Source organism: Sminthopsis crassicaudata, chromosome 4 (assembly GCF_048593235.1).
Source record: "Sminthopsis crassicaudata isolate SCR6 chromosome 4, ASM4859323v1, whole genome shotgun sequence".
Taxonomy (NCBI): domain Eukaryota; kingdom Metazoa; phylum Chordata; class Mammalia; order Dasyuromorphia; family Dasyuridae; genus Sminthopsis; species Sminthopsis crassicaudata.
Genome location: NC_133620.1, coordinates 449,917,042 through 449,935,458, shown reverse-complemented (window position 1 = coordinate 449,935,458; position 18,417 = coordinate 449,917,042). Strand labels below are relative to the sequence as shown.

The window sequence follows — 18,417 nt, the reverse complement described above, 5'->3', positions numbered from 1 at the left end:
GGAACTGCGGCATCCTGGGAGCTCAGGAAGCGAAAAGGGAGGCTTTTCCCAACAGCTTTGGGAGGGGACACGTGGTCAGGCTTCAGCTGGAAATACAGGGCTGAAGCTTAGGTTGGAAGTGGGCAGGTTGTTTTGGAAATCCTAGACAGGAGAGTGTAGTTCAGACTGTGGGATGCCTCGTTGTGTATAAGGGATGTGAGAGGAAGAAGGAGAAATGAGAGAGGAGTCAGGTTATCAGTTAGCATGCATTTATTAAGTGCCCACTGTGTTCCAGGCACACTGTACAGGGCTCTGGAAGCATCAGAAGGGGAGCGAGTCCGTGGCCTCCAGAAGCTTGACTCTTTCAGGGGAAGGTGAGGACAAGGACGATGGCAGGGTGGCCATCCCACTGTCAGCAGTGACCTCCGTCCTATGGGGAAGGAGGGGGCTGGAAGGATGCAGGAGCTTGGCCCGGGCAGCCTGGGCGGTGTTATCCGAGAGCAAACGTACATGGTCACAGTGTTACTGCTTTTGTCGTAGCTGGCAGGGAAAGGTCGACTCCAATATTTGTCATGCAAAATAGCATTTTAATAAGCTTTTGGAATTCTTGCGCATAATGGAAAGATCAGCATGTCACTGACTTAAAGCAAGCTTCGTGTCAGACTGGAGACCTTTAAGTGAGTTAGAATTTTGATGGCTTCTGTTAATAGGTAGGAGCAGGGGACTGGTTATGAGAACAGACCCAAACTATTCAAACCTGAATTATTCTGATCCAGATCTGAGTTTCTATCAAGTGCTCTTGGTAAAGGAGTGAACGTTTCTCCGTCTCTCTCCATTCCAGATTCTTCGCTGCCTCATTTTTAAAACCTTCCAGGATCTTTGGTTATTTGATATCTCAAGTCCCTTCTTGATCTGTGTCCCACGAAGCCTGTAAAATCTTTAGCGTCATAAGGAAAGCGTGTGGTGCTCAGTCTTTGGCTGGCTGGGATCATAGGCCCTGAGTGCAAACCTTCTCACCCGATAGAGCCGAAAACCGAGGTCCCCAGTAAAGGCCCAGTGATTTGTCCAGGTCTGCCCAGCAGGGTTACTCAGCGATGCGGCTGGTCCCCCAGACAGACACACTTTTCCCTTTCATCCTTTCTGTCTGACCTTTGGTTTCAGGTTTGCCGTGTCAAGCTCTAGGCTACCAGCAGGAAACGGGCCAGATGCTTCGTTTCCACTGGAAGCCCTCACAGCCCGGCTTCACCCATTCCTTTTATTTGCCCCTGAATCAAAGGGTGAGTTTCTCGGTCGCTCCAATGTCTTTTCTCTCCCTTGGAAGCGGGAGGGTCCCGGTGGCCTGCAGCATCAGCCGGGTCCCCGTGAGCTGTTGTGATCTTTTCCCCGTGTCGGAGTCCGCCGGCCACAGGCCGCTGCTCGCCAGAAAATCCCCATTGCTTCTTGTCTGTCGCTTACACACTGGCTTGGCTCGCTTGAGGGACGACACTCTGTTGGCCAGAATCACAGTGGACAGAAACAGGAGGGTGCAGATGAGGAAGAGCACCGCGATGATGATCAGGCAGACCAGCATGGCCATTTTGTTGTTGCCTTCCTCACAAATGTCCCTCTTAAAAACGTCATCCTGGCCGTCACCAGGGCGCCGGGTGCTCTGCTTCGGGGCAGTGCTGCTGACCCCGGGAGGAGAAGGTGTGTGGAGGTCACGTCCCGGTGGAGGAGCGAAGGACAGGGAGTGAGGGGACGGGCTCCTCAGGGCCGGCGGGCTGGCAGTGCTGACCACAGCTTTTTCTGGAGCCCCCGGGTTTACGGAGCCTCCACCCTCGCTCCCGGTTGTTTTGTTCTGAAAGATGGGATCCCAGTCAGTGCTGTTGATAACCCAGAGGGATGTGGTATTTGCTTTTGTTTGGGGAAGCCAGGAAAAGATGGTGGTTGTCAGAAGAGCAGCATGTAGGTAACTTCCTGTGGGTTCCATGGCCAGGCTCTCCGGGTCGTCAATCTGTAGAGTCATAAATAAAGTTAATTAAGTGATCCTGAAACTGAGCTAAGGGCTTAGTTTGGAATGGTTTTAGTCAAAACAGCGGGCGGCTCGGATGTTACAGGGAGAACGTTTCTGTAACGCACATTGTTTAAGGTTTCCTGACCCAGTTGAATGAACTCCAGTTTAACTGAATTACGGAACCTTGACTCCTAGGCTATTGGATTAGGAAACCTTTCAATCTCTTCGGATATGCTTCTAAATGCAGGAAGATGGAGGAAGAAGGCATTACAAAGAGTATTAATCATTTTTAAATGTTGTGCACAAGGGAGCTCTGTGGTCATTTCTTCCTTTCAAGCAGGCCAGACTTCAGCTTTGAGTCATTTGCTTCTGCTTTTACTTTTTTTTAATTCCTTTTTTTTTTCTTTTTTTTTTTTTTTTTGCTATGGTTAAAGATCCTTTGCAAAAACTTCCCCACCCTCTAAGCAAATGTATGACTGTCTTTATGGTAAAAGGAGAAGTGGAAGGAGGAGACATTTTGCCTTGGGATAGAAGGGGAAAACAACTATGCAATTAATTTGAATAAAAACAGGAATTATTCTTATTATAGTCATTTGAATCATTCATTTCAGCAGAACACAGTGAACTGACTTTATTCCTTGAACACATTCTAACTTGGCTGTGTAGAAGTCATTTCCATCTCTGGCCTCCCACTCCCACCCGCTACCCTCTTCACCAGTCTCCATCACCAGCAAAGCCTTCCCTCTCCTTGTTTCTGCCTTCCCTTGCTTTATGAGGGCAGGGCCATTTTGTTAGACCTAAAATCACAAAATCTAAAAGGATTTTGTTTGATAGAGACAAATTTAAGAATCATGACTTTTAAAAAAAGTTACTTAGCTTTATATTTTACAATTGTGTTTCCTTGGAAAGGAGAGGAAAACAAATTTGGTTTGCCTTCTTAGTCAATAAGTCAAATTGCTTCTGGTAAGAGCCCAGCACAGATTTTCAATGAGAAACTTCTTGTTCAAGAGGAACACATTGTGTTAGGTGTGTTACTAATCCACACATTTGTTTACTTCTGTATAGAGCTGTGTTCTGAGAAAAGCAAATAGGATAAATAGAATGCTAACTCAAATCTGACCTTCAGGATTTTCTGTTTTACCAAGACAACTGGGGATGAAGGATGTGGTGGAAATCTTATATATATTAATTAAGATTTAGATTAATTTTGGGGTTGTGTATTCATACGGTTAATATAATAATTAGTATATTGATTAGGGTTTTTTTAGTTTTATTAGTGATTTTTTTTTTCAAGTTTAGATGTTACAGCAAAGTCTTTAGGAGAAAATGCTACCACTTTGTAATTAACTGCACAGAAGACTTAGAAATTGTCCAGATTTTTACACATAAAATTATTTTCGGGCACTTGGTGTGAGTCGAGAAAAGAGAGACCTTTAAGTTGAGTCAAAGCCTTTCCGTTGGGGGTGTTCATCTGCAGTAGGTATTTTGAACATATGAAATGGGTTACTCATGACCACTTTCTAGGTCGTTAACTGTGCCCTGGCTCCAAACACACATCTTGACTCGTTGCTCAGATTATGACAATGGTTGCCATTGGGCACATAATGGGCCCCACTGTCCATTGTCTCTGGCCAGATGGGCTGCCACCCTGAAGTAAACAAACTGGGCCGACAAAATGAGCGCTTCATGTCGACCCCCAAAAGCAGGAAAATCCAAATGAAAGGCTCTTGTGAGTTCTATACCCCTCTGTCTCTCTCGTGGCAGAGTTATGTATAGAAGAATTTCCTTCATCTGGGAGAGATTTTAGGGCAAGATACTGATCATGCGACATGAGCATTTTCTAATGCCATCCACTCAAAATGTTAGTAACTTTGGGAACCTAAACTGCCAGCAGTCCATCCCTGAGTTTACCCTCGGTTTTGGGGGAGGGATTTCCCTATTTTAGTCAAAACCTCCAACCTGTTTGAAGAAGCTATTTCTTACTTTCAGTCATTAATAATCCTATTTTATTAGTGAGAGTCTTGGCGGGGGAAGTGCCCTTGGAACGCTCTTCCTGAAGCACCAGCCCGGCTGACCTGGTAAGGGGTGACAGGCAAGCATAAGAAAAGGTCTTTGTGACATACCTTCCAAAAGCTGCTCAGAATCTGATAGTAAAGGGAGTGTTTTAGCCAGCCGCTTCTCTGTCTCTTCTTGAAACTCAGCTGACCAAAAAAGACCTTAACTCAAAGGAGATGTGGAGAGTGTGAGAATTAAAGTCAGTCTGCAGCAAGCAAGGCGACGTGCTGCAAGCTTTCCACTTTTAAAACTAAAACCACAGATGACACATTTCCTTTCAGCTGCAACTCAGGCACATGTCAGAGGAGGGAAAAAAACCCTGCCTGGCGTCCAGTTTGTCTCAGGCCTGACAGGAAGCTTTGTGGAGAGAATCCCCGCCCCCGGGGCGGAGCAGGGAAGCTTGCCATTGACCCATCCTCACCTGAAGCCCTCTGGCCTGAGCAGCATCCTCCCTGGGCAGAATTAGCTGGCTGAAAAGCCTCAGCCACAGGCACGGGTGCGGGGTCCTCCGATCCCCAGTGACGGGGGCCTTTCTGCCTCTGAGTAATTGTGAGCTTTGGGATCACTTGGACTCTGGGCAAAGTGTTGGGCAGGGACAATTAAAAAAAAAAAAAAAAGGATGATGTCACTTTCAAGCCTTTCAAACTGGGGGTGGAGGGGAACCTTAGCTGGAAAAATGGCCCATGGTTCCTTTAAGTGAGCCGGCAGCATCAGCTGCTCTCCAGCAAGCTTTCCTGTGTCTCCTCCAAGCCGAGCCCGGCTTTGTCCACGGCTGCTGAGCTGCCACAGAGAAAATGGCCGAGCCGGGAGCTCTTCCAGAGGCAGTTTGAAGCGAGAGGGGATGCCAGCAGCCTCGTGATTACAAGGGAAGGCTGAGATCAGTCACCGTCCAGGAGCCCGCGCGCATGAAGAAGTGATTTCTAGGTTTCTGAAAAGGCCATGCCAGAAACCTGCAAAAGCCTGTGGTCGTCCCAGAATTCATGCAACAGAGACGGGGCTCCGAAAAGTGGCTCACTGGCTTATCACCTCGGTTCTCTGACCAGCCACAGGGAGTGATTTGATCCAGTGACCTCTGAAGTCCCTTTGGACTCTAAATCTATAAACCATAAACCTCTGGGTGGATGGCCGCCAGCATCAGTCAGGCAACAGGCGTTTATTAATCACCTGCTCCCGTCCAGCATGGTGCTCAGCACCAGGGACACCTGTGCAGAGAATGAGCCGGTCCTCCCCTAGGTGGGCACAAAAGCCTCTCCACCGCTTCAGTAGGAAGCTAGGACCCACTAGTTAAATGCGAGGTAGCTGGAAAGGGAGGGTGCTCACCGTGTGGGGACGGAGAGGCTCCCTGTACAAACGATTCTCGAGCTGCCTCTTAAAGGAGGAGATGAGCCTTGGAGGGGGCAGTAAGGAGCTGGGATCAATGCAAAGGCATGAGGGAGACATGGAACAGGCTACATGGGGAGCCGGGGGAAGGCCAGACTGGGTGAATTGTATGTTCTGAGAGGCGGAGTAGTGTACGGGGAGACAAGCAGGATGGGAGGGAGGTGCTATTCATCCCCAGGGATAGGGAGCCACCTGAATTGATTGAGCAGAGGAGTCGTATGGTCAACTGGAAAACCACTTGACGAGCTGTCTAACGGCCATTTCTACTCAAGTCGCCTCAGACCTGGAAGTCCTCCCTGCTCCTGTTCCCCACCTGATCTTCCTGGGGTCTGTCTCTGTTTTTGTCCTTCCCAGACTTCTGGATCTGTATCTCACTCACGCCTCTCCCGAGCTCTGGTCCACAGTCATCAGCTTTGAGTCAGGCACCTCAGACTCAACCATCCAAACGGTTCATTATCTTGGCCCCCAGACTGTTTTTTCAGAATGCTGCCATCCCCTGGCACCCGAATCTGCAGCTTCCCCCCCACCCCACAAGCCCCGTGGGCCGTTAGCATTGTTGTTGCTGTCTCTGTGGCCCCTCAACACACCCCTCCTTCCCCCATCCCCTGGTTCTGGCCCTAAAGATCTCTAGTCAGAATTCTCAGATGATGAAATTAAAACTATTTCCACTCATATGAAAGAGTGTTCCAAATCACTATTGATCAGAGAAATGCAAATTAAGACAACTCTGAGGTATCATTACACACCTGTCAGATTGGCTGAGATGACAGGAACAAATAATGACAAATGTTGGAGGGGATGTGGGAAAACTGGGACACTGATACATTGTTGGTGGAGTTGTGAAAGAATCCAGCCATTCTGGAGAACAATCTGGAATTATGTCCAAAAAGTTACAAACTGTGCATACCCTTTGACCCAGCAGCGCTGCTATTGGGCTTATATCCCAAAGAAATACTAAAGAGCGGAAAGAGACATAGATGTGCCAAAATGTTTGTGGCAGCTCTTTGTGTAGTGGCTAGAAACTGGAGGATGAATGGATGTCCATCAGTTGGAGAATGGTTGGGTAAATTGTGGTATATGAAGGTTGTGGAATATTATTGCTCGGTAAGAAATGACCAACAGGAGAAATACAGAGAGGCCTGGAGAGACTTAAATCAACTGATGCTGAGTGAAATGAACAGAACCAGAAGATCATTATACACTTCAACAACAATACTGTATGAGGATGGATTCTGATGGAAGTGGAAATCTTCAACATAAAGAAGATCCAACTCACTTCCAGTTGATCAATGATGGACAGAAACAACTACACCCAGAGAAGGAACACTGGGAAGTGAATGTAAATTGTTAGCACTACTGTCTTTCTACCCAGGTTACTTATACCTTCGGAAGCTAATACTTAACGTGCAACAACAAAATGGGATTTACACACATGTATTGTATCTAGGTTATATTGTAACACATGTAAAATGTATGGGATTGCCTGTCTTTGGGGGAGGGAGTGGAGAAAGTGGGGGGGATAATTTGGAAAAATGAATACAAGGGATAATGTTATAAAAAATTACTCAGCATATATACTGTGGAAAAAAAATTATAAATAAAATTAAATTAAAAAAAAAAGATCTCTAGTCGGGCCTTCCTTGATCTCCCTGTCCTGAGTCCTTGGTACACATCTTCACCCTTCACTTGGTATTTCCTCCTGACTCTCCCAGTTGTGTCCTTATGAGGCAGGCCCTGGAGTAGGAGCCACTTTCACATTTGAGAACTGTGAAGGTCAGAGAGGTCTTCCTCCAGCCATGGGCCCACCTCAGGTGCCCCCCATCTCCGCCAGTACCTTGTACCGTGAACTCCAGACTCTTCGGGCTGCCCTTTAAGACCCTCTAGAGAGTGGCCCAGTCCCTCTTCTCCATCTTGATCGCTCACTTAGTCAGCCTTATCGTTATCTTACCGTTCCCTAAAAACAATCATATTTCCTTGATAGTATGATCTATTTTGAATGCTCCTGGAGCGCTCTTCCTCCTCACGCTTCAAGGTCCTTGTTGCTATTTGCCAATCACTGGTGCCTCGGAAGCTCTTCGAAAGAGGAGACGGAGGTCGCATGGCAGGTGCTCCTCCTCGGGAGCCCCGAGATTATTGTTTGGGGCAGAGATTTCTGATGACCCCGGTTCCTGCTTTGTTCTTCTCATTGCCTCTCTTGCTTTGGGGAGGGAGTTACCGCCTCTCCCCTTTTTCTTCTCTCTTGAGAATCACTGAAACAACACTGATGCTGCCGAAGGTGCCTGGAGCCATTGAACCCTCAGATTTGTGTTCTAAATTTGTGTAATTGAGTTTTTTTTTTTGGTGATTGCCTCTCTACACACCTGTTAAAAACGGCCCAAGGATCCTAGTTGCCATTGGTTTACCGGTGTCTCTCTGTCATCTTGCTTAGGTTCAAGACTGGCCAGATCAACGGGGATTTGCTTATATACCACGTCTTACTAACTTTAAAGCCATATTATGCAAAGCCATATGAGATAGTCATGGACCTCACCCATGCCGGGCCTAGCAATCGCTTTAAGACAGACTTCCTCTCCAAGTGGTTTGTTGTTTTCCCGGGCTTTGCTTACGAGAACGTCTCTTCGGTCTACATCTACAACTGTAATTCTTGGGTTCGGGAGTACACCAAATACCATGAGAGACTGCTCACGGGACTCAAAGGCAGCAAGAGACTCTTTTTTATAGACTCTCCCTCGAAACTGGCCGAGCATATCGATTATGATCAGCAAAAACTGCCGGCCGCCACCTTGGCTCTGGACGAGGACCTCAAGGTGTACAACAGTGCTCTCAAGCTGGCTCACAAGGACACCAAGGTGACCCTCAAGGTAAGTCTTTCTCTACATGGCCATTGCCCCCTTCCTTCTTAGCTAGGCCACAATGCCTGGTACCAGTCAGAACAGAAGCAGGCCGTGATCCCAAGAGCAGTCTTTGGAGACAGTCTAGCTCTGTGCGGTTGCCAGGTTGCTGGGTGGTGAGGGGGTAGGAGGGAGAAGTGGCATTATGGGCCATTTACGTGATGGCTTGTGTAGGAGTAAGGAATCAGTCCTTCCAGTGGCTTAAGAATTCTGGGCACAAAGAATATTACAGCAGCTCTCTTCTCAGGACAAAAAAGCCAGGAATTGAGGAGATGCCCATTAACTGGGGAATGGTTCAATAAACTGTGATATGTGTTTGTGATGTAATAATCTTGTTCTATGGGAAATGATGAGCAAGATGCTCCCAGGGGAAAAAAAACCTGGAAGTCCCTCATGAACTCGAGCAAAGTGAAATGTGCTGTGTACAAAGCCATAGCAATGTTCTGCGATGACTCCCTGTAAATGACTTCGCTATTCTCAGTAGTACAATCATCTGTGATTACTCTGAAAGACTGTGATGACAAACCCTATCCATATTCAGAGAAGGAACTGATTGTGCTTGAATACATGTTGAAGTATTCTCATCCATTCTCTCTCTCTCTCTCTCTCTCTCTCTCTCGCTGTCTCGCTGTCTCGCTCTCTTTCTTTTTAACTTAATTTTTCTTGAGAGTTTTTATTTTCGTTAGGCTGGAAAATCTATGTTTTCACAACTTGACTTTTATGGAAATGTTTTGTATAACTTCACATGCAGTTTCTTAATTGTTGGTGAGGATAAGGGAGAGAACCTAGAACTCAAAATTTAAAGCAAAAAATGTTTGTAACTGTAATATTAAATAAATAAAGTAAAACAAAACAAAAAGGGGAAAAAATAATTCTAGGTTATAGCCTCATAGAAATTACAATTTGGTAGAGCATGAGATACAAACTTTGTATTTGTACCTGATTCTGAAAAGCTTAATTTTTCAAATACAAATATTTCAGAGATTTCTCTACCTAGCATTTATGTATTACTTTAAGATTTACAAAGCACTTTATATATTTTATCTTATTTGGTCCTCACAGTAAACTTGTTATTCCAGTTTTATAGATGAGTAAACTGAGGCAGACAATGATTAAATGCCTTTCTAATGGTCACACAGCTAGTCTTGGTCTACTGCTCTAGACTTTCCAATTTTCATTTGAGGATTCTGAAGCATTTGAGGGGACTTAAAATAATAATTGGGAGACTACCACAATCATGTGTATGGCGCTTTGGGATTTACAAATTGTATTCCTCACAACAATCCTGTATAAATGCTGGGTATATCAAAATTCTTAGTGGGGTGTTAATTTATTAAGATTTGGGGTGCCTCTCTTAGTCCTCAGCTTACAGCCTGGGAACGAGCGAGGCCGTCTCCTAAAGGACGAGCTTTTATTTGTCTTTCCAGGTTGGCTCTACTGCAATCCAAGTGACGTCATCTGAGCGAACTAAAGTCCTGGGACAGACGGTTTTTCTGAATGATATTTACTATGCCTCTGAGATCGAAGAAATCTGCCTTGTGGATGAAAACCAGTTCACTCTGACCATTTCTAATCAGGGCACTCCCCTCACCTTCATGCATCAAGAGTGTGAAGGCATTGTGGCGTCCATCATTCACATCCGAACTCGATGGGAGCTGTCCCAGCCAGATTCCATCCCCCAGCACACTAAGATCCGGCCAAAGGACGTTCCCGGAACACTTTTGAATATCGCGTTACTTAACTTGGGTAGTTCGGACCCTAGTTTACGGTAGTTTGAACTTAAATTTGTTTAGATTTCACAGACTGCTTAAGTAATTGTCAGATCCACTCTAAAGGCTTTGAGCAGATCCAGATAACACTGCAGATTGGAAAGTCAGGATGTCCCAAGCCATGTTGGTCTGAACTGGATGAATCCAAATGCCCTGGATGCTGTCATGTTGGCCATCCGAGAAATATCATCTAAGCTCACGACACTGACCTGGCAGATTGTTAGAGGGAAGAGCCACTTAAAAAACAAAAAAACCAAAAACCCACCCACATTCATATTTAACTGCTTCTCTTCCATCTTCATCCTCCTCCAGGAGAGTTTTCTCATGTTTTCTAAGAACCAAATGACATTATCCCTGTGTAATAATGGAGGACTTAAAGTGGAATGACTCCAAAAGTTATATTCTCCATCATTCATTTAGAATTTTTTTAAAAATTCTTGATAAAGGTGAATAGAAATAATACCCAAAGCAGTGTAGTCTCGGTTCTGCTTAAGCCTATTAATTTGTGGGTTTTCTTAGATACTATAGTTAGGATAATTCAGTGTCCCAATTGTTTGTAATACACAGTCCCAAGGCTAGGGAAAAAAAAACAAAAAACAAAAAAACAAAAAACTTCCATAAGATATGGATATGGCAAAGGAATGTCTGAAGTGGGAGCTACTGAAATCTTAAATAACTATGACATTGACTTTCTGGGAGAGTGGGATTTAAAGTTGTAAGTTTCACTTCGCCCTCCCGATTAATCTGAAGAATAATTCTGAATAATCTTCTGAATAATCATTGTAATTATATTTTAGTAACATTAGCTTGAATTAGAAGATGTTGGTTTTTCTTTAATGAGTTGATTTGAATTGTCAGCTGTTTTGGCACAACATCCCCCACCAAATATTATCAGCCAACTTACAGGGGCTGGTGGCTAACAGAAATCTACTTTTTAGGTATCAGTAATAAAAAAATGATTAGATGTTTAGTTGGAGAAAACTCAATTTCCCAAGATCGTTAAGCCACGATTTATGTAATTCCTTTACATTTGGGAATTAAGGATGAGGGTAGGAGGATTTTACTTTTTCAAAATATATCTTGTCTATTGCTTTTGTTTAGTAATTGTCCATTGCAGATTTTATAACCATGGTGGCAGTTTTTGTTTCTAACCACTGCGGGGGCAGAATCATGTTTAATGATCAGGCTATTTGGTAATTTCATTTATGTGAAAGGGAAAGAAAGAAAGAATGAAGTATTATTCATGGAATAAATTAAGTTTTGGGGTTTGTTTTGTAATGGCTAATACATATTCAATACCAGCATTTAGTAAATGCTTCCAGGATGCTGAGCGTATTGTATGTACCCAGGAGACATTTGGATTAAAGATTCTGGAATTTGAATTTGTTTCCTTTTGGTTAGCAATTGCAGCATCTAAACTGTGTCACTTCTATTACCAATAATTTCCCTGTTATTAACTTGATCTAATTGGTCAGATTAGTGTACATTGCAGTGTCAACTTCTAGAAGAACAGAGAATTTTCAGATTTAGAGATTGAAGGAACCTTAAATATCATCTCTCCATTCCATTTTGATTAGTTAGAAAATAGATTGAAATCCCAGAGTATTATAGATAGCAAATAGCAGAACTGGGATTCAGCTCCAATTTTTCTGCTTCCAAATTCAGACCTCTTTTAGATTTTATATTAAATGGAAGGGTTTCTTTCTGCTTGAATCTGCCTCTCCCAGTTTGCTCTGTCAGACCTGGCTCTTCTTTTAGAGACTTTCTCTGTCTTTTGCAGTCACTTATCTCACAGTGATAAAATGGATAGGTTAAAAATATTCATTTGGAAGAATCACCCGAGATATCTCTAACTCTCATCCATTCCCAATTTGAAGGATTTCATATTTGACCCAGACTGAACTATTTACCCATAATTCTTTCAAGCTTAAAGAGTAACCGCTTACACTTAAATCTTTTTATTAAAATATCATTTGTTATGTGTAAAATGTATGTATGTAAAATGATTTTTTTCAAAATTGGAAGGAGAAATGTTGAAATTGCTTCATTTGTGTTTTCTTCCAGGTCAGCCGCCTATAATCTTCTCTGTGCCTTAACCTGTACCTTTAATTTAAAAATTGAGGGCCAATTACTAGAAACATCAGGTCTGTGTATACCTGCCAACAATACCCTTTTTATTGTCTCTATTAGTAAAACCCTGGCAGCTAATGAGCCACATCTCACCTTAGAGTTTTTGGAAGAGTGCATTTCCGGATTTAGCAAATCCAGTAAGTAATGGCAGTTTTCTTACACACTACAAATGAATCTGAGAAAATGCAAAGAAAATGTTTTTGTTTGGGAATTTGAGAATGGAGTCTTTTACTTGTCACCCCGTCAGCTAAGCAGTGGGCTTTGATTATCAAAGGCCAATGAAGGACTTTGGCCCCAGCAAGTGTTGAGAATAGCAGGCCCACTCCCTCAATCAACTGAAAATCCTATATTTTCTCTGCCTAATGTTTTCTTGTCACTTTACCTCCAAGTGACGAACAGCTTCTGAATGGTGTTCTTTCATTGACAAGGGCATGAAGGGGCTTTAAATTCAAGATCCTTGATTAAGACTGATAGACTGGAGATGGGGAGGGACTATGGGCATTTTAAAAAACCAGAAAATCCCTTCCTCACAAAACAAAAGCAGTCGTTACTTTGGGATGTTACAAATTTTCTCTACTTCTAAAACATTTCTGGACAAATTTGGTTTGTATTGAATTTTGTGATTTTTTGGTAATGATGATTCTCTGATCAGTCAGTAAGAGCATATGAGCTTTAAAAAAAAGGGGGCCTAATGCCTTCTAATCTTTATTTATTTTCCATCAACTGTCAAACCATGTCATAATTCTTTCTTATCTTTTAAATAACATACGTTCTATATATCGCTTTCCAAACAATCGAAGGTAATACTGCTCTTGTCACACTTTCTCGCCCTTTTTCAAGTTTGAGGCTATTTAGATTTAGGCTATTCTAGTTTGATGCTAATCTTCTGTCAATAATTTTGCTCAAACAAGCCAAAATCGAGGAAATAATCGCTCAGCAATGCAATAACGATGAAGCTGATGTACTGATTCAGTGAATTTCTTTTCCAGGTATTGAACTGAAGCACCTGTGTCTAGAATACATGACTCCCTGGCTATCAAATCTAGTCCGTTTCTGTAAACATAATGATGATGCCAAACGACAGAGAGTCACTGCTATTCTTGATAAACTTATAACAATGACCATAAATGAAAAGCAGATGTACCCATCGATCCAAGCCAAGATATGGGGAAGCCTCGGGCAGGTATTCGTGTTGCAGAAATTCCGCTTTGGAGGCTCATCTTCCCATTTAGACAGGGTTAATTATCTAGGAGTAGGAAAGATAAGGCCTTTAGCATTATAGTTTGGGCACCTTGTCTCACAGAAAGCAACTACAAACATTTGATCTGGTTTTAGCATTGGGTATGGTGTTCATTTGGTTGGAGTAAGTTAAGTGCCTCGGCCTTTCGCCAAAGGGGATCAATACATATTCATTGGAAAAGTGCTTTGTAAACTCTAGGTTGTATATAAATTTGAGCTACTCTAAAAGACGTGCTCCCCTTTGAGATCATTCCTGGAGGCTGCTCTGGCAGAACCAAAACTACAGGGCAAGTCTAAAGAATGTCTTCCCTTTCAGAGCAGTCACCACAGGGGGGACTATTTTTTATTCCAAGAATGCCGGTCAAAATGCTTTTAAGAGAGCAGGAGATAGGCAGTCCCTCTGCTCAGTCCCATCGCTTGACAGCCCTCCCTGCCTGAGATCTGGATCTCGGGAGCAGTTCTTTGTAGCAAACCTACTTAACTTTTCTAGAGTAGTTCAGGTCCATCAGAATAAAAAATTATCTAGGGAAAGGAAATGAGGTTTCAGGGAATATTAAGTAGGATCCCTGACTCGTGATCCACAAATTAATCAGATGAACGAATTTGCCATTCCACAGAAAGCAATTCATGACCAACTATTTTTGCTGAGTGCTTTTTATATAAAGCTGCTGCTGGGATGGCTGATGGTGAGACAGGAGAAAGCGTGTTTATTTGGCTGATTTCTGGACATTTTAAAGGAAACATTGGGGTGCTGTGTGGAGCTATAATTAGACAGCAGAAAGGAGCTTCTTTGGTTGGGGGTTTTGGCTCGTTGTTTTACTGTTTTCTCCTGTAGATTACAGATCTGCTCGATGTAGTGCTGGACAGCTTCATCAAAACCAGTGCCACAGGTGGTTTGGGATCCATCAAGGCTGAAGTGATGGCCGACACGGCCGTGGCTCTGGCTTCCGGGAACGTGAAACTAGTTTCGAGCAAGGTGTGCGCTTTCTTTGTGCCTTGTATTCTGGACTCGGCCATATGCTTGTCATTTTAGAGTTAAATTACTAAGGAATTGCTGTGTGTTAAGATTTCTATCTCTTGCCTTACTCTAACAACAACAACAAAAACCCCACAAAAGTCTTGCTTCTTTCCAGGTGATTGGAAGAATGTGCAAAATCATTGACAAGACCTGCCTCTCTCCAACTCCTACCTTAGAACAGCACCTCATGTGGGATGATATCGCCATTTTAGCACGCTACATGCTCATGCTGTCCTTCAATAATTCTCTGGATGTGGCGGCTCATCTTCCCTACCTCTTCCATGTGGTGACTTTGTTGGTGGCCACAGGTCCCTTGTCCCTTCGTGCTTCCACACACGGACTGGTCATCAATATCATCCATTCTCTGTGCACGTGCTCACAGCTTCATTTCAGTGGTAAGTGGGGGAGGCTTCCCCGCCCCGCTCCCAGGGCCGCTCCGCTGCTGTGGCCTGGGGCTTAGCTAATACGGGAGTAAGTGTCCAAGGAGAACGAAAGCGTGTTGTTGGCCTTGGGTCCCAACATGTGCTGGACTCTTGAGGTGGAGCTGTGGCACCAGCCTGAGGGGCTCCCAGGGAGCTTTGTAGAAGTCCAGGGGGAGTTGGGGGCTTCCAGGGGGCTTTGTAGGGAAGATCTGGGGGGTGTTGGGGGCTCCCAGGGGTTCTATAGGGAAGATGGGGGGGGGCCTTTGTAGGGAGCCCTTGTGTCCCTGGAGCTGTGTCAGGCAGGTGGGTCTGCACCTTGGACGTCTAGTCTAGTTCTGAGGGAACCAAAAGGTGTAGGGGTTTGGAGTGGGTTCTGTGGCTTCGTGACCTTGAGTGCAGTGTCTGTGTTCTGTTTTTAATTTCACAGAAGAGACCAAGCAAGTTTTACGACTGAGTCTGACTGAGTTCTCACTACCTAAGTTTTATTTGCTGTTTGGCATCAGCAAAGTCAAATCGGCTGCTGTGATAGCCTTCCGGTCCAGCTACCGGGACAGGTCTTTCTCCCCTGGCTCCTATGAGAGGGAGACCTTTGCCCTGGCCTCCTTGGAGACAGTCACAGAAGCGCTCTTGGAGATCATGGAGGTATGATCAGTGGGGCAGTAAGAAAAGGAATCAGTTCCGTAAGAGGTCAGATCCTTGCGTCTATTTTCTCTTGGGCCAGCCACTAACATCTCTCTGGGGTGTTTATATTTTTAAACCCTTTGGTGAAATGTGTGACTTGATAGCAAGGTTGCTGAGTGTTTGTATCTGCATCTTCACATACGTGGCCATGTTTCACGGGTATTTTCTTTTAGGCTTGTATGAGAGATATTCCTGCATGCAAGTGGCTGGACCAGTGGACGGAGCTAGCCCAGAGGTACGTGGCTCCCTGATTCTGAATGGCCCCGTCCTTTCTGGAGAGCTGCGTGTGGGGCCGGAGGTCTGTGAGACTCCTTTTGCTTGGTTACAGGTTTGCGTTCCAGTATAATCCCTCCTTGCAGCCACGAGCTCTGGTTGTGTTTGGTTGTATCAGCAAAAGAGTGTCCCATGGGCAGATCAAGCAGATTATCCGCATTCTTAGCAAGGTGGGTTTGCTTTTGTTTCTGCTACTTTGTGAGTCCCGGGTTCTTCGCAGGGTTCTCCCCTTGAGTTAATGTGCTTCTGTCCTGTTTGTTCTTTTGAAAGGTGTTTTGATTGTTTTCTTCACTTTAGTTTATGGAAAGAAGACATGACTGTGTCAAAGATATTTTTTTAAAAGGGAACCATATCCCTAAAAAGCAAACAGAGGGTGGGGAGTGGGAGTGAGGGCGTTGTTTTTGCTAAAGGGGAACTGAAAAATTTGCCAGAATCAAGCTCCCCAAAGCTTTGAGCTGCCAGCGCTGATCTTCACCCCCTTGGCTCTGTAGAGATGGTGACTGTTTTGAAATAGGCAAATGTTGCCCTGCACCAGGAAACGCTTTGGGTAGCGATTTCCAGTTACCTTATGCCAAAGTTCCTGAGATAGCCAGGACCTTGTTGTCTTGTCTTGTCGTTCCAGAGACTGTCATTAAGATTGCCTAATAAATTATTTTCTCCCTCTTTGAATTGATGTTGAGCTACTCGTAAATGCAATTTCGAAATTAGTATTTGACTTTAATGAAAATGAAAACTCTTGTTTTCCCAAAACAGGGACTTGAGAGCTGCCTAAAAGGACCTGATAATTATAACAGTCAAGTTCTGATTGAAGCTACCGTAATAGCTCTAACCAAATTACAACCACTTCTTAATAAGGTAATGATTCTCAACATGCAAGGGAAAATAAATACATTTTTAAAGAAAATAAGTAGAAGATCATATTCTGGAAACTTTAAAGCCCATCAGCTTAATCATTGCATCCCATTTCCTTTTTCCACTTCCTTATTCTGGATAGGCCCAAGATCATAGATATATTTTCTTTCAAATAATTGAGAAAGATTAAGAATGCAAATTATCTCAGTCACATTTCTGTCCTTATAGAATCCAGCTAATTGTTAGAAACAAAATATTTAATCTCAACAGTAATTCTACTGTATTTGGCATTTTTAACTTACTTTTATTAAATAATAATTCAGCTCAATAGGATGCTTTTCTTACGGAACAAGCTGGTGAAGGAGGTAGTACGCCCATTCCTGCTCCCATTTTACAGATGAAGGCATTAAGGCCCAGGCAGGGCCGCTCCCCAGAGTCTGACAGCTGCCTAGTTTCCAGCCATCTGTCTACTTCCTCTCATGATTCTTTACCCCATGTTTTCCCAAGTGATTTTTCTCCTATTACTTCCATTGGCCAGGAAGCTAAAGCCAAGTAGAGAAGTCCACCTTCTGAGTAACATAAAGTGTGTCTGGGCCTTCCAGCATTAGGAAGCTTTCTGGCCCTGGCGGCCACAGCTGAGGGGGGGGATTCACAATAGCCGTCAAGTTCCCGTAGTTGGGTTTGAGTGCGTAGAGAGCAAGTGCTTAGGATATGAGCGGCTCCTGTGTCTGGAACAGCGGCTCTGATGGCTGGAGGCCTGTCTTCCCTGGCTTCCAACCTCAAAGAAGTCTGGGAGAAGAAACAGGACACTAGTAAAGTTTGCCCTGTACCCTTAGTGTGGGTGCACTTGTCTGTGTCCATAAGTTCTCAAGAGTTTTGGAGGAACCTGGAGGCAGCTGACCAGAGAAGGCACCGGGGTCAGGGGGACTCGAGAGGGCCCTGAAACGGCAGGAGCATCTGCACGGGGTCTCCGAGGTCCTGGCAGCCAAGATTGGGATTCAAAAAGAGCCCGAGGGAGGGTCTGAGCTCCCTCCCCTTGTAAAGTCAGGAGGCCGGAAGGGGCCTCCGGGAGAAGAGCCAGGCCCCAGATCCCGTGTCCACCCAGCAGGTGCTTGGGCCTTGCTCTCACCCAGGAGCTGGCTGGTCTTATGTGAATCAATCATGTCTCACCCGTTCCTGGGGCCTCGGCTCTCTCCTTGACAGACAACACTCTCTCTCCCATCTGTCAGTCAGCAGATAGTTGTTAAATACCTGCTGTTGTGGCAGGCAGAGACTCTGGGGATCCAAGTCCAAAAAAAACGAAACAGTCCCTGCTCCAGTTTACCTTCATGGTGGGAAACTTCCACACGGAAGCAGGTGTAAAATTAGTTCTTAAAACATCAGGTGTTCGGAGAAAGGGGGGCCCAAGCCGGTGGGAGCGGGGTAGCTGCTGAGATGGAGTTGGGAGGGTCTCGCGGAGGGCGTGGTCCAGCTGAGCCTGTGTCCTGCCCCCCCCAGCAGGAGTCCCTCTGCACCGAGCTCTCTTCTGGGTGGCCGTTGCCGTGCTGCAGCTGGATGAAGTGGACCTGTACTCAGCGGGCACTGCCCTCCTCGAGCAGAACCTGCACACCTTAGACAGCCTCCTGCACATCTTCAATGACCAGGTAGTTGTCCCTGGGGCCCCATGGTCCTTACCCGCTCTGGGATAGCCTGTGCGGGGGTGGGGGGTTGGGATGGACAAGGAAGGCTCCTGGAA

General features: G+C 44.8%; 3 protein-coding genes across 15 annotated transcripts in view; 2 read left to right on the top strand and 1 right to left on the bottom strand.

Annotated features, from left to right (window-relative positions):
- The window catches only part of LOC141540057 (neurofibromin), a 205,592-nt gene extending 188,671 nt beyond the window's left edge, over positions 1–16,921 (top strand). For 4 of the 12 annotated variants that reach the window (XM_074263652.1, XM_074263649.1, XM_074263648.1 and 1 more), the window contains 10 exons: positions 7,836–8,268; positions 9,726–10,066; positions 12,132–12,334; positions 13,187–13,380; positions 14,272–14,412; positions 14,570–14,849; positions 15,304–15,518; positions 15,731–15,792; positions 15,886–16,000; positions 16,584–16,917. In XM_074263652.1, coding sequence (XP_074119753.1) covers positions 7,836–8,268; positions 9,726–10,066; positions 12,132–12,334; positions 13,187–13,380; positions 14,272–14,412; positions 14,570–14,849; positions 15,304–15,518; positions 15,731–15,792; positions 15,886–16,000; positions 16,584–16,838 — 2,239 coding nt within the window. In that variant the 3' untranslated portion in view covers positions 16,839–16,917. Of the gene's footprint in view, positions 1–7,835; positions 8,269–9,725; positions 10,067–12,131; positions 12,335–13,186; positions 13,381–14,271; positions 14,413–14,569; positions 14,850–15,303; positions 15,519–15,730; positions 15,793–15,885; positions 16,001–16,583 lie in introns of all 12 variants that reach the window. The other 8 variants (XM_074263647.1, XM_074263646.1, XM_074263653.1 and 5 more) reach the window with 5 other exon arrangements.
- On the bottom strand, positions 235–4,313 carry EVI2A (ecotropic viral integration site 2A). Of its 2 annotated transcripts, none has more exons than XM_074263658.1 (2): positions 4,096–4,313; positions 235–1,972 (listed from the first exon to the last, which is right to left on the bottom strand). In XM_074263658.1, the coding sequence occupies exon 2, from the start codon at positions 1,946–1,948 to the stop codon at positions 1,250–1,252; it is 699 nt and encodes a 232-aa protein (XP_074119759.1). In that variant the 5' UTR covers positions 1,949–1,972; positions 4,096–4,313; the 3' UTR covers positions 235–1,249. The 2 variants fall into 2 exon arrangements, with proteins under 2 accessions (XP_074119759.1, XP_074119760.1); XM_074263659.1 differs by lacking the exon at positions 4,096–4,313 and adding an exon at positions 2,098–2,138.
- A 506-nt stretch (positions 16,922–17,427) lies between the features above and the next one.
- The window catches only part of LOC141540952 (neurofibromin-like), a 26,285-nt gene continuing 25,295 nt past the window's right edge, over positions 17,428–18,417 (top strand). The window contains exons 1-2 of the mRNA XM_074264906.1: positions 17,428–17,599; positions 18,180–18,325. Coding sequence (XP_074121007.1) covers positions 17,428–17,599; positions 18,180–18,325 — 318 coding nt within the window. The remainder of the gene's footprint in view (positions 17,600–18,179; positions 18,326–18,417) is intronic.

Bases quoted from the DNA above. Each gene is read 5' to 3' on its own strand.
- EVI2A (XM_074263658.1), bottom strand. From the start codon at position 1,948: ATGGAACCCACAGGAAGTTACCTACATGCTGCTCTTCTGACAACCACC.